General features: G+C 37.3%; 1 protein-coding gene across 1 annotated transcript; it reads left to right on the top strand.

The window, feature by feature from the left end:
• Positions 1-4908: 4908 nt before the first annotated feature.
• On the top strand, positions 4909-10697 carry LOC117330564 (transmembrane protein 243-like). The gene is made up of 4 exons (XM_033888970.1): positions 4909-5398; positions 7444-7494; positions 8533-8637; positions 8971-10697. The coding sequence occupies exons 1-4, from the start codon at positions 5339-5341 to the stop codon at positions 9106-9108; spliced, it is 354 nt and encodes a 117-aa protein (XP_033744861.1). The 5' UTR covers positions 4909-5338; the 3' UTR covers positions 9109-10697.
• The last annotated feature ends 3959 nt before the right edge of the window (positions 10698-14656 follow it).

The raw sequence follows: 14656 nt of genomic DNA on the forward strand, positions 1-14656 counted from the left end.
GAAGTTGTGTTTTCTTTTTCTTGCATGCTTCAAGATTTTTTCGCACAGATTGAAAATAAAATCTGTTTTTATTCAAAGGAAATATACTTGTCATTATCACAGGGACTTGGCATAAATATGAATTATAATACATCAATCTATATTGACCATGATTTGGGGATTTGTGCCAAGTCCCTGTGATAATTATCATGTGAGATGATGATGTGAGAAGCCAGTCTATAGCTTCTCACTAAATTAAATCACTGCCTTGAGATTTGGAAGGAAAATGTTCAGATTTCAAATCTTTATTGCAAAATTATTATGGAGGAAGAATCAATGAATAATCAAAGTTCTAACTATGTGTAAAGTCACGGTGTGATTACGACTTAGACGTAGATTCTTCCATATTCTTTATTTTAACCTTATAGAGAAAAACCTGCAAAACATAAGACACAATCGTCACATACAAATATAGAACGGACTATATACTATAATTACAAAACGAAAGTAAAATTCATTTATATACACTTACCAGATTTCCAGAGCGGACCATCGTCCTTGTGGACTGTGTCCCCATTAACTGTATACCCATGTACCTGGGTGGTAACAATTACCAGAGGTATACTATACAACGGAACTGTTGCTAGTTCCAGTCTGGAGTGACTGGTGGCAGGATATTAGAGAGGGTTACAGGTGGGTCGAAGGGGGTGCTGGGTAGATTCCGTTTGTCACTGGTGAGGTCTGCGAAAAACTCATATGACCACTTTGACTTACCAAATACTTTCACACACAATGATACGTACTCACATTACAAGTACATAGAAATGTGTCTAAAACCTGGTCTACACATGTCAAGGAGACACCAACAGCCAGCGTTATATGAGGACAGATGTTAAGGAGACACCAACAGCCAGGGTCATATCGGGACAGACGTCAAGGAGATACCAACAGCCAGGGTTATATGAAGACAGATGTCAAGGAGACACCAACAGCCAGGGTCATATGAGGACAGATGTCAAGGAGACACCAACAGCCAGGGTTATATGAGGTTAGATGTCAAGGAAACACCAACAGCCAGGGTCATATGAGGATAAATGTCAAGGAGACACCCAACAGCCAGGGTTATATGAGGATAAATGTCAAGGAGACACCCAACAGCCAGGGTCATATGAGGATAGATGTCAAGGAGACACCAACAGCCAGGGTTATATGAGGACAGATATCAAGGAGACACCAACAGCCAGGGTTATATGAGGACAGGTGTCAAGGAGACACTAACAGCCAGGGTCATATGAGGATAGATGTCAAGGAGACACCAACAGCCAGGGTTATATGAGGACAGATATCAAGGAGACACTAACAGCCAGGGTCATATGAGGACATGTATCAAGGAGACACTAACAGCCATGGTCATATGAGGATAGATGTCAAGGAGACACCAACAGCCAGGGTTATATGAGGACAGATATCAAGGAGACACAAACAGCCGGGGTCATATGAGGACAGGTGTCAAGGAGACACTCAACAGCCAGGGTCATATGAGGACAGATGTCAAGGAGACACCAACAGCCAGGGTTATATGAGGATAGATGTCAAGGAGACACCAACAGCCAGGGTTATATGAGGAGAGATGTCATGGAGCCACTCAACAGCCAGGGTCATATGAGGAGAGATGTCAAGGAGACACTCAACAGCCAGGGTTATATGAGGACAGATGTCAAGAAGACACAAAACGCCAATGATATTTGAGGACTGATGTCAAGGAGATACCAACAGCCAGGGTCATATGAGGACAGATGTCAAGAAGACACAAAACGCCAATGATATTTGAGGACTGATGTCAAGGAGACACCAACAGCCAGGGTCATATGAGGACAGGTATCAAGGAGACACCAACAGCCAGGGTCATATGAGGACAGATATCATGGAGAAACTAACAGGCAGGGTCATATGAGGACAGATATCATGGAGACACCAACAGCCAGGGTCATATGAGGACATGTATCAAGGAGACACTAACAGCCAGGGTCATATGAGGACAGGTATCAAGGAGACACTAACAGCCAGGGTCATATGAGGACAGGTATCAAGGAGACACAAACAGCCAGGGTCATATGAGGATAGATGTCAAGGAGACACCCAACAGCTAGGGTCATATGAGGGCAGATGTCAAGGAGACACCAACAGACAGGGTCATATGAAGACAGGTATCAAGGAGACACCAACAGCCAGGGTCATATGAGGATAGATGTCAAGGAGACACCAACAGCCAGGGTTATATGAGGACAGATGTCAAGGAGACACAAACAGCCAGGGTCATATGAGGACAAGTGTCAAGGAGACACCAACAGCCAGGGTCATATGAGGACAGATATCATGGAGACACTAACAGCCAGGGTCATATGAGGACAAGTGTCAAGGAGACACCAACAGCCAGGGTCATATGAGGACAGGTATCAAGGAGACACAAACAGCTAGGGTCATATGAGGGCAGATGTCAAGGAGACACCAACAGCCAGGGTCATATGAGGACATGTATCAAGGAGACACTAACAGCCAGGGTCATATGAGGACATGTATCAAGGAGACACAAACAGCCAGGGTCATATGAGGACAGGTATCAAGGAGACACAAACAGCCAGGGTCATATGAGGACAGGTATCAAGGAGACATCAACAGCCAGAGTAATATGAGTACAGATGTCAAGGAGACACCAACAGCTAGGGTCATATGAGGGCAGATGTCAAGGAGACACCAACAGCCAGGGTCATATGAGGACAGATGTCAAGGAGACACCAACAACCAGTGTTATTATGAGGACATATCAAGGAGACATCAACAGCCAGAGTAATAGGAGTACAGATGTCAAGGAGACACCAACATCCATGGTTATATATTTACATTTGCTCCGCATTTCCCCATTGACACAATGCTAAGAAGCAGTTGCCACCATACGCCTATAATACCCAGTGCCTCAGGCTATAACACCCAGTGGGTCATGTGACATTAAAAAAAGGCGGGTTTTTTTTGTGTTGGTTTATTTTTTTTTAAAGTTGACGAAAATGGTAAGACAATGTAAATATAAGTATTGAACAGTTGTTTTAATGTTGTTATGGTCGATATGGTAGCAAGATGTATGGTGGGCAAATGTAGCATGGAAACCTTAACGGGTTCCCATGCCATTTGCCCACCATACATCTTGCTGCCATATCGACTATAACACCATTGTAACCACTGTTCATTGCTTAAATGATGACATATCAAGGAGACACCAACACCTAGGGCCATATGAGGACAGATGTCACGGAGACACAAAAAGCCAGGGTCATATGAGGAAAGATTTCAAGGAGACACCAACAGCCATGGTTATATGAGGACAGATGTCAAGGAGACACCAACAACCAGTGTTATTATGAGGACATATCAAGGAGACATCAACAGCCAGAGTAATATGAGTACAGATGTCAAGGAGACACCAACAGCCAGAGTAATATGAGTACAGATTTCAAGGAGACACAAACAGCCAGGGTTATATGAGGAGAGATGTCAAGGAGACACCAACAACCAGGGTTATATGAGGACAGGTGTCAAGGAGACACCAATAGCCAGGGTCATATGAGGACATATGTCAAGGAGACACCCAACAGCCATAGCAGCAGTGTTCTATATTTGACGGCTCACAGAACCACAGCCAAATACCACCAGACCATTGTTAAGAAGTTTTTAAAATACCAGGTACATGTATCTGCTGGACCAATATTCCATTGAAATGTTATCCTAGTTTGTAGATTGGAATTAAAACATTACTAGGATCAAGTCGCCCATTACCAATTACTAGTACTGGCTAAGAATGATGTCAATACAAATAGGTTTCATATTATTTGTTTGTCATAGTTTATATTATTAAGTTATCTTTTATCAATATGATGGATATTTAAAAATGAATTATGAATATTCGAAATGAGTTATGGATATCTATAAATAGTGACTTTTTTCACTTTGGCTTGCCATAATTAGATACATAGATTACTTTTACGTAATAAACCTTTCAAGATTCACTTTATAGCTGTTTATTATATCGCATGGTCCAGATCCGTTCAAAAGCGTAAGTAAACTATCTGAGTATACACTAGATCTAGTGCCACAAGCTAGGTCCCTATAAGAATGAATGCTAGCTGTGACCAGGGGCGTACATACGGATGTATGTCCCTGCTGTGACTGATTACTAAATACCCTGGGGTATTAGATATATATGTGTTCACAATTTTTGGAGACAAAGAAAAAAAGATGATACCACAGATCGGATGACAGACCTCTAATTTCAATCTTGGAAAGATGATGCTCCTATTCATATATGTATGCTATCAGAAATATCTATACGTCCCTGATAAGACGAGCTTAAATTTATTCCAGTACAGGAGTAAATTAATATTATATAATACTGATAACAAAAGAGAAACAAATCCACTTCGCAGACAAATTCTCGTTACTAAAATGTAGAATGCTAAACTCTGTGCTAAATTTTCACCGGGAAATACAGTGTATACATATAAATTGGCTGTACTAAAGTCAGTCATGGAAGATCGACATCCATCTAGCACGGTACCTATACAAAATGTATAGATTCTAGGTCTCTGTTGATAATGCTTCTCGGTCGTTACAATTACAATTGTCTATTCATAGAACGATTCATACTTACCTCATTTTGACACGGCCTTATTTATATAATAATCGATCTCATTTTAATTTCGAAAAATATAGAAGCGATATAAACAACAAATGGTTACGATCATTGCCACGGTCTTATGTGACATGCCTGTCTGTGAACATGGGGAGAGCGGAACCTTTTGATTCCGAACACATAAAACGAAAGTATAAGCTCTATATATAGAACTGGAGTAAAGCCTCGTTTTGAATATACAGGAAGTCACATGAAGCCTGTCAATGAAAAGAAAACAGGTACGAAAATAGTCGAAGAAAGTTTTTCGACCACGAAAGGCGTTCATCCAGGATTTCCTTCCGACTGTCATACATATACTGATATTTGTATATTTCGGCGAGGGACCGGTCAATGATCAATCCGCTGGCCTGCGTGTAAATCCCGTACAATATCAACCGTGATCTCAGATCACGCAGAGGTTTTTTTTAACAGATACGGGTTGTTACGCTTAAAATAGACCTACTTCTTAAATTTAATAGATTGGAGCTACGCTTGATTCAACAAGTTCAATGGAAGCGTGGAAACACATGACCTCGCGTGCTATCGTGATACAAAACTGACTTACTAAACATGACATATGATCGTTATTGACAAGTGAGAAAACGGGGAAGATAACATTCCATTTCAAAGGGATCCAGTATGAGTAACACATATGAAGATCCAGCATCACGTCCACTATTTGGTGACCCACAGCCAAGGGTATGTAAGATTCCTGTCGGCAAATTAATGGTATATAATATGATGTAGATATGTGGAAACCTTATAGAATGACATCATCATGCAGGGCTTTTTCTGGAGGCTTTTTGGGGCTTTGGGGCCCCATTCCCAATATTGGAATTATTTAATTTTAAAGTCAAATTCCCAAAAGCAGTTTATTCCTGAAAAAATCTTTCCCATTCACCTATTTTTTTCCCAAAATGAGAAAACATCTTGAATAAGTTGCCAGTCAGCCTGAATGGTTCTGGCGATCAATTTATATGAAGAGCAGGGATTAGCAAGAGGTATCCTGTCTGCGTTAGCGCTGGGACTCAAATTGTTGCTCTTGAATAATAAGTGCACATCCTACGCCTAGGATAATATGAGTTTAATAGTACATGTAAATTAAATGGCTGACCTTGCTCTCCAGTTTTACACATCATTTCAATCACCCCAGCAGTGAATTGGCCCCATCCATCGGGTACTGTTCACTTTATCATACCTGACAGGTAAGTTACCATGTAGCCTACCTGAAGAACAGCAGGTGTTGACCCATTCTACAAGTAAGGTGAGAAATCCAGAACTTCTAATTATAAACCTGTCTCACCTGTTTACTGCTTACAAGATGATGATTATAACATCAAACCTTGTTAAACATCTCGAAGGTAATTATGACATCCTCTGGTGTACATCAATGATCCACAACAATTACTTGCAGATGACACAGCCCTTTTTTATCACTAGACAGTTTTAATGATTGTCATGTGCTCCAAGATGATCAACCTTGAAGCATGACATTATAAGTGGGACATGGAATTTAGTCAAATACCAAGATCCACCTGCCGTAGGCATGATCCACCTACAATTCTCACTTTATGGTTGTATATATACCTCAGACAATAGACATCATAAACAATTTAACATGGAATAGCCATATCAACAGGGTAAGTAAGATGGCCAACAGCATGCTGGGTACCTAAAGCTCCAGATCTATAGTGCTGTCATAAAAAGTTGTAGTTAGGACCCAATTAGAGTATGCAGCCTGTGTCTGGGACCCATATACCCAGGATCTCACGCACCAGCTTGAGATGATCTAGCACAGAGCTGTGAGATGGAGTTAGTGTGTATTGCCCTCATGCGAGTGTGACAGACATGCTGGTAGACGTCAGATGCAGACAAGAGAACACAAGCATTCAGTTGCCTGTCTATTACCACCCGTATTGGCACCATACATCAAGCAACATGTGCAAACTTCTCAGAACAGCCACACTATTTCTTACAGACAGGTCCATACATCTGAAGACTATTATAAGTATTTGTTCTTTCCTAGCTCTTTCTATCATTCAGTGAAAATCTCTTCCAGCTTCAGTAGTGAAGAGTCCAGCATTAGGCTCAATTAAAACTACCATCTGCTGTCCTCGCCAAACCATAACTTAATTAACCAACTATTTTCTTAGCTTTTCAGATTTACTTTTCTTTGTGCTCTGATTAATTTAACTTTGAATCCCATCTTCATCCACTGAATACAACACTTCTATCCATTATTTTATTAGTCCAGACACTTTGACACACTTTTTACCATTTTTAACCTTCACCGACACATACTCTGGACATACTGGAAAGAGGAAGATGAGTATTTCTAGATAGACAGAATTCCTACGCCTTCCGAGTGATAACAATTAATCCAATAGTCATGGCTCTTCTTATTTCATCTCCACCAGGGATTGAACCTTGTAAGACAGTTCACACGGAGATGGCTGGAATGTTGGATAGAACTTGTAATATAACAAGTTGTCACTGTCATAGTTCTGGTTGTGGCGTTAATCCTGTTATAGCTTTCGTAAGAGTGTGTGGACAAGCAGATCCCACATTTTGTAACATGTTGATAGTGTGGAGAGGGTGTTAAATAAGGAAAAATATGTTTTTTAAAAGTGATAATATGACCAACATTATAGTAATGTAAGCAATATTGGACCGTGGTTGTAATGCGTTGAATATTGAATAAGGATATGCTGCTTATTTTTATGCTTAAACTTCTTTTTTTTCAGGATCGCATGCTGAACCTTGTTGTCGCGGTATTTACCAGTATTATAGTAGCAGTAAGTATGAACCACTCATTTAGGCTGTTGTATACCTTCAGTAAGTAGAGTAGTACTGAACTATTTCCCTGGAGTAGAGTACTGAACTATTTCCCTGGGGTTGAGTACTGAACTATTCCCCTGGAGTAGAGTACTAAACTATTTCCCTGGAGTAGAGTACTGAACTATTCCCCTGGAGTAGAGTACTGAACTATTCCCCTGGAGTAGAGTACTGAACTATTTCCCTGGAGTAGAGTACTGAACTATTTTCCTGGAGTAGAGTACTAAACAATTCCCCTGGAGTAGAGTACTGAACTATTTCCCTGGAGTAGAGTACTGAACTATTCCCCTGGAGTAGAGTACTAAACTATTCCCCTGGAGTAGAGTTCTGAACTATTCCCCTGGAGTAGAGTACTGAACTATTCCCCTGCAGTAGAGTACTGAACTATTCCCCTGGAGTAGAGTACTAAACAATTCCCCTGGAGTAGAGTACTAAACTATTCCCCTGGAGTAGAGTACTGAACTATTCCCCTGGAGTAGAGTACTGAACTATTCCCCTGAGTAGAGTACTGAACTATTCCTCTGGAGTAGAGTACTAAACTATTCCTCTGGAGTAGAGTACTACAATTCCCCTGGAGTAGAGTACTAAACTATTCCTCTGGAGTAGAGTACTGAACTATTCCCCTGGAGTAGAGTACTAAACTATTCCCCTGGAGTAGAGTACTGAACTATTCCCCTGGAGTAGAGTACTGAACTATTCCCCTAGGGCAGAATGGCTTTTTCTGGGGGCTTTTTGGGTGGCTAATGGGCCCCATTCCCAATTGGAATTATTTTATTTTAAAGCCAAAATCCTAAAATTTGCAGTTTACTCCTGAATTTTTTTTTCACAATTTACCAATTTTCTTCCCAAAATGAGACAAAAAGGCCCCATCTCAAACCAACTGAAAGCAGTTCAATGGTTCAATTTTCATATGACAGTTGTTATTATTAGATACAGTGGAAGTAGTTGAGAGAGTAAATGTTATGATAATTATGAGTAAATATGTTTTATTTCTCCAGGTTACTTTGGTCAGTGCGTTCATCTTTCCAAAATGGCCGCCTGATGGAACCAACGTTTTCTTTGCCATCATTATAGTTTTGATCTGCGCTTCACATTTGCTTTTGGTACGTGTTTAATTACAATAAAACATAACCTTTTTTCTGTTCATTTAGAATACTTATTTTTTATTTTGTCAACATTTGAGGAACTTTAGGTCAAGTAATATGTATTTGTTACTCTAAAAACCAAAATGAATGTTAAACAATCCAAGATGGCCACAAAACCGTGAATGAAAGGTGTCGTTACTTTTGTTGATCAATACTGTTTGATTTGTGTGTGTTTTTAATTAGATAATGATGCTCTAGATTTCCTTAAATCTGACCCTGGTTTACATTTATATGTAGATGTGTTAGAGAATTTTATATCTGCTTATAAAATTATGATTTGTTTTATTATAGATTTACTGGTACAGACAAGGTGACCTTGAGCCAAAGTTTCGGACCATGATCATTTACAACGCATTCACCATCATTTTGCTATGTGTGTGTGGTAATTTATACATTCATGGAGTCGGGATAGAAAAGACTGGCAAATAAACAATCAGGAAAATATCACGAGAGACAATGTCCATTGTTTGTGTACAATGTATAAATATGGCATGAAAGTCAAAGACTTTTTTGGCAAAGAGGATTTTCTTCTTTTTTTTTTCTTTTTTATGTACACACACCTTGCAAGTTTGATTTTATCATTGCTTTAGATTCTGTCGAGTGTTGTTCATTCTAGTTTTAACTTTCTTGTGTTATTTCTCCATAATAAGAATAAATTAATCATAATTGAAAATATGAACATTCATAGTACTGTGAACGTAATAAAGAAAAGAGTTCTGTTGGGTGAAAGCATGGTGTAGGATGAAAGATTTAATCGGAAATATTGTGTCATAAACTATGAATTGTTTTTGTAATACGTTGACAGTAAATGTTAATAAGATACATATTCTGTAAATCACTTAAATTTCACGAATACTTTATTTAATACTTCAGACATATTCGAAAATACATGATTTTGCAAACACTGATCTAGAAATGACTTTAAAATCACAAATGATGAGCTATTGGATTCATGGACTCTGCAAGACTCCTATATCGCTAACCAATAGCATAGTTGCCATACAGAGTAGTTATCTTCGAACAAATATTCGCAATAGATTTTGATTATTAGTGATTGACTCTCCTCAGATATTAACACAAAAATTAACTTAATACGAAATATATGAGATTTACAGAAGTTCTATCTAAAGAATGTAGTGTTTCATTCTCCACAGTAAGTATGTCTGTCTGTACATATGTATAACCATTGCATCTTATTTCTGATTTATTTATTGTTTTAGTCGAGTGTCACCTGTTAATAGTGTGCTATAACATGTACTTGTAACTTGAGATGTAAATTGCAGTCATCCAGGAGTGTGCTATATATACCTCCTGTTTCAGGAGTACATTCCTACCGTTATGCTGTAAATGACCAAAAAAATATATTTTTATGTAAATTCTCTGAGATTATCAATAGCTTATTCAGATATCTTGAAAATCCTTTATAAGTTAATAACTGTAGTGCTTTCAAGAATTAGTTTCTATTTTTACTAGTCAGTCTAATACTTCTCTCAAATTTGACGGGAGTATCATGGTATATATGCCTCCATCTGTCTGTCTGGCATAAGTTTGTTTGGAGGTCTCCTCCTATAACTTTTGACTGATCTCTGTGAAACTTGGTGGGCTTTATAACCATGATATTTAGTTGTAACGCCATTTTGATTTGACTATTTTTGCAGAAGTTATTGCCCTTTGTTTATATCAGTATTTGATTTTTGTCAGGAAGTCTCCTCCTACATTTTTCAGCTGATTTCTTTGAAACTTGGGAGGCGATATAACCATGAGATATAGTTGTGTTTCCCTGAGAGGCATTATCATTTGACCATTTTGGAAAAGGTATTGTGCTGGTGTTTGATTTTTTTCCCCTCAAAATCCTACATTTTTCGAAGGATTTCTTTGAAACATTGTACGCTTTTTAATATTGATATCATGTTTAATGAGTTGGAGACTACTTCAGTAACTCCTGATTAATGGTATTTCTCAAAGTGTTAGAAAATTTAACATTCACGACTTTCATGACTTTGTAGTGAAAGGTAAGGGTTAAAAAAAACATGCCACCTTTAACCACTCATAAGGCGATGCAAGTCTTATTTAAGAAATAATTAACGATGATTCGTGTATTGTTGCAGGATATATACAACGAGGACGAGGATATTTTGCAATTAAATTAATAACGAAGGCCACACTTTTTTTCAAGTCTGAGTTATTAATTAAAATTGCAAAATATCCGAGTCCGAGTTGTATATCCTGCAACAATACACGAGTCAAAGTTGATTATTTCTATTCTACCATGTACTGTTTAGTTCTGAGATCTACCTCTTTCTAATAGAAAAACGGCAAAGAAACCCCGGGAAAACCTTGTAATTTATTTCTTGAGTATTGCATTATTTGTAGATAAAATGTACATTTCTTAACAGGCACTACAGTACTACAATCAAGAACATCTATCATATGGCATTGATTTTTTAAAATTAAAAAAAAAAGGATGAAAAAAAAGCGGCCTTCGTAGGATTCGAACTCGCATCATAATAATAAATGAACCAAGACTAACCCATTAACCCACTCGGCTACAGTAACCGTATTAATTCTGGGTGAATATTAGATACATAACATTGTAACAGCCGTGACTCACGAGCGTGTGTTATTAACACGAGCGTGTGTTATTGGCATGAGCGTGTTTTATTGGAAAATAATACATGGTTTTAAACCAATCAAAACTGGCGTTGCATAGCAAACATGGTAGAATTCAGTAAAAGTAAGTATATTAAAACACTATACAGCATTCTACGGGCATGTATTGTCCCGCCCCGCGGTACTTTCGTTTCAAACTAAGACTATTGAACATGTCAAGTAACAAGTTGTGATGCTTTAGTGATTATGTACATTTATTATATTTGAGATCTGATACCCATGTTGAAATACTGGTTTTATTGAATATTTTTGTCACTGTTGTGTTTGGTGGAAGGGCTAGTGGTACCGGTATCTTGGTTGAGCTTTGATTTGTTTCTACACCTTGGAACAAATAATAACCATGTTAATATATGTTTGTATGTGGGAAAATGTACTTTATGCTGTTTGTCCAGGTCATCAAAGTTCTTTAGCTTTACATTCATGCTTAAATTTCTTAAGAATTGAAATATTTCACTTTAGTGTCTCTAACCATTTTCAACCTAATCCGACATTTTCCTCTGTGATTACTGTACTCTTACAATTTCTCCATCCTCTTCATATGAAACCGACTCCATCCCACTCCACAGACCCGGTGGCCTGTACTTCAAGAAATATATGCTTAAAGTCTTCTCTAGGGATAACAAAGTCATTGTAAAAATGTCTAAGTTCATAATGACAAGTGCTTTATTGGCTCCCTAAACTGACAGGTAGTTTTAGTAGGTTATTTTTTAGTGCTCAAGAGCTTCAGACAAATCGACAATGTATTGGATTTCCATACCATGTGCCCCATAATTGAGCCATCTTGAAATCCCGATGACTTTGCTGTTAATAATTATCACCGAATTAATTCAAATCCTGTTACTGCACATCAAAATATTCAGTGTTTGGAAGAACGATCTCAAAAATATAAATCACAGACAATGAACTAACCGGTTATATATTTTCAGTACTTCACTTTACCAACATAAATACCGGTATCTGGTCATGACAGTTATTAATTTAAGAGTGTGGCTTCTCAAGTTCTGTATGTAGTGGAAGTGTATTAAATATGGTATATTTTAAAACTGTATATACAATGTCATTTTATTTGTAAAAACTGTAGATAATAAATGGATGAGTATAATCTCACACATTTTCCATTATTTTAAGGTTACGTTACATTTTACCTGTGAGTTAACTGTCCCCTCCTTTTCTGTAAGTATTGCCATATTCATTGTTATGTAACTGAAGTACCTTTTGAATTTATCATGATAAAGAGTTTTTAAGTTCCTATTACTGGTACTACATGTAGTTTATAAACCGTTTTCAAAACTTAAGTCACTTGGCTTGTTTCTTTGAAATTATGGTAAACTCACCCCAGTTGCTCTGCTTCAAGCCTGCACTTTTCGGTTTTGTTTTTCAGGTATATATAAAAATCAGCACCTCCAACATGGATAAAAATGGCTATTTAAACTTGAAAGATGGATTACATTTTTTTCATGAATTGGTATATCTTGAGTCATTATGAAGCTTTAATGGGAGATAACTCTAATAGAATCTGCAACATATAGCCATAAAAAATTGTGAATTTCAATTTATCATCACATTTTGTACACCATACGTGTGGAGAGAGAGAGTGCTTTAGACAGGCTTGGTAATTATTGGATAATCTATTATGTGTAATCAGATGCTTTCAAGCTGTTATTACTGGGAGATGACTCGGAAGGTAAAAGGTATCCTTAATAAAAATTTGTTTATTTCATGCTTGTTGAAAACTGCCATCATATTTTGTACACTATTTGTGTGGAGAGAGGGTGTTATAGACAGGCTTGGTGGTTATAGGTAAATATTAATTATATTTTATTTATTTTGTCAATTATATCATTCACTGTTGGTGCCAATGAACTAGTCCAGTGAGTTTAATACAAGGAAGCTGACAAGTAATTACCTTACAACTTTTCAAATTTGAAATGGGGGAGAAAATAAATGTGGTTAAATTAATAAGGTTTTCAAAACTATTGTGAGCATAATCACGGTCATCTGTAGTTATAAATTGAATAATAAATATACTTAAAACATTATCATTAATTTAAAACTACAAATGCCTTTGGTATAATGTTCTATTTGGAAAAATTGTGATGCAATATTTTTTTCTTATTTTTGCTGTTCTATGAAAAATATTCAGTATGGATACCAGTTTGAAGATGCATGCAAATTTCTAGTGTGAAAATGAGGGAGACCGAATAGGGAGGGTTGACAGGTATCCAATTGCATTATTTTATTCACGTCTATCAAATTGGACACCTAATTAGTGAAATGAAAGTGGGGTTATACTGTCACCCACCCACACTCCTTTATAAGGGATTATCTGGCTAGTACTTACTTGTGTATTGGGGATATTTAACAATTTTCTCCTAAGATTACGCTCAGTACTTTTGCAGTTTTCTTAGGTGTGAATAAATTATCATTTAACTAAGTACAATGCTATTAAAAATATGTTCTATTTCCTTATCTACAGTGAGCTTATTACAAACCATTTATTCTATTTATTATAACGCTTTATTACTCTGTTAGAAATGAACTACAAATGTATATCAAATACCTATTGGCCATTTGAATTAGGTCAGACCTATACATGTATTAAGGTCTGGGGTAAAGAGTTGGACATTTTAGTGCAAATAACATTGAAAATGCTTTTTTGTGGTTGGAAAAAATATTGAAATAAATTTAATTTCTTAACATTTGAATTGTTTTTCTTTAGATTGAAAAGAAATGTTTCTTTTCAATTGATTGAAATAATGCAATGAAGAATTGTGTAAGTACATATTCATGTGATAAAAAAATAAACACAGAGCTCCTCATATATCTGGAGTTGTATAGTTCGGATTCCTCAAATTCACAAAACACAGAGCACCCCATTTATTCCGAGTTGTATAGTTAGGACTCCTCAAATTAACAAAATAGAAAACACTCTATATGTCCCGAGTTATATAGCTACGACTGCCCCCTTACATATCGACAAACTTCAGCACCCTAAAAATACATTCTACAAACTAGAATTAAACAATAAACTACACCAAAGCCTTGATTATTTCCCAATCTTTGTTGCGTTTATAGCCCCATGAACAGTAAGGGTCACTAATGTGGGTTCTCATTGTAGTAGTTGGTGACTACCTCACTGAACAACATACTTGAGGCCCCTGGCATGCCATCCAGAGCAATTACAGTGAAGGGCCTTGCCCAAGGACACAACCTCAACAGCATAGACAGTCCTGTTTCTCAGCTAAACATAAACCAACACCAGTAGGGTTTTACATGGCCGACGCCCTAACTGACTGACCTATCGCAG

The sequence above is a fragment of the Pecten maximus genome, chromosome 7 (assembly GCF_902652985.1).
Source record: "Pecten maximus chromosome 7, xPecMax1.1, whole genome shotgun sequence".
Lineage (NCBI taxonomy): Eukaryota > Metazoa > Mollusca > Bivalvia > Pectinida > Pectinidae > Pecten > Pecten maximus.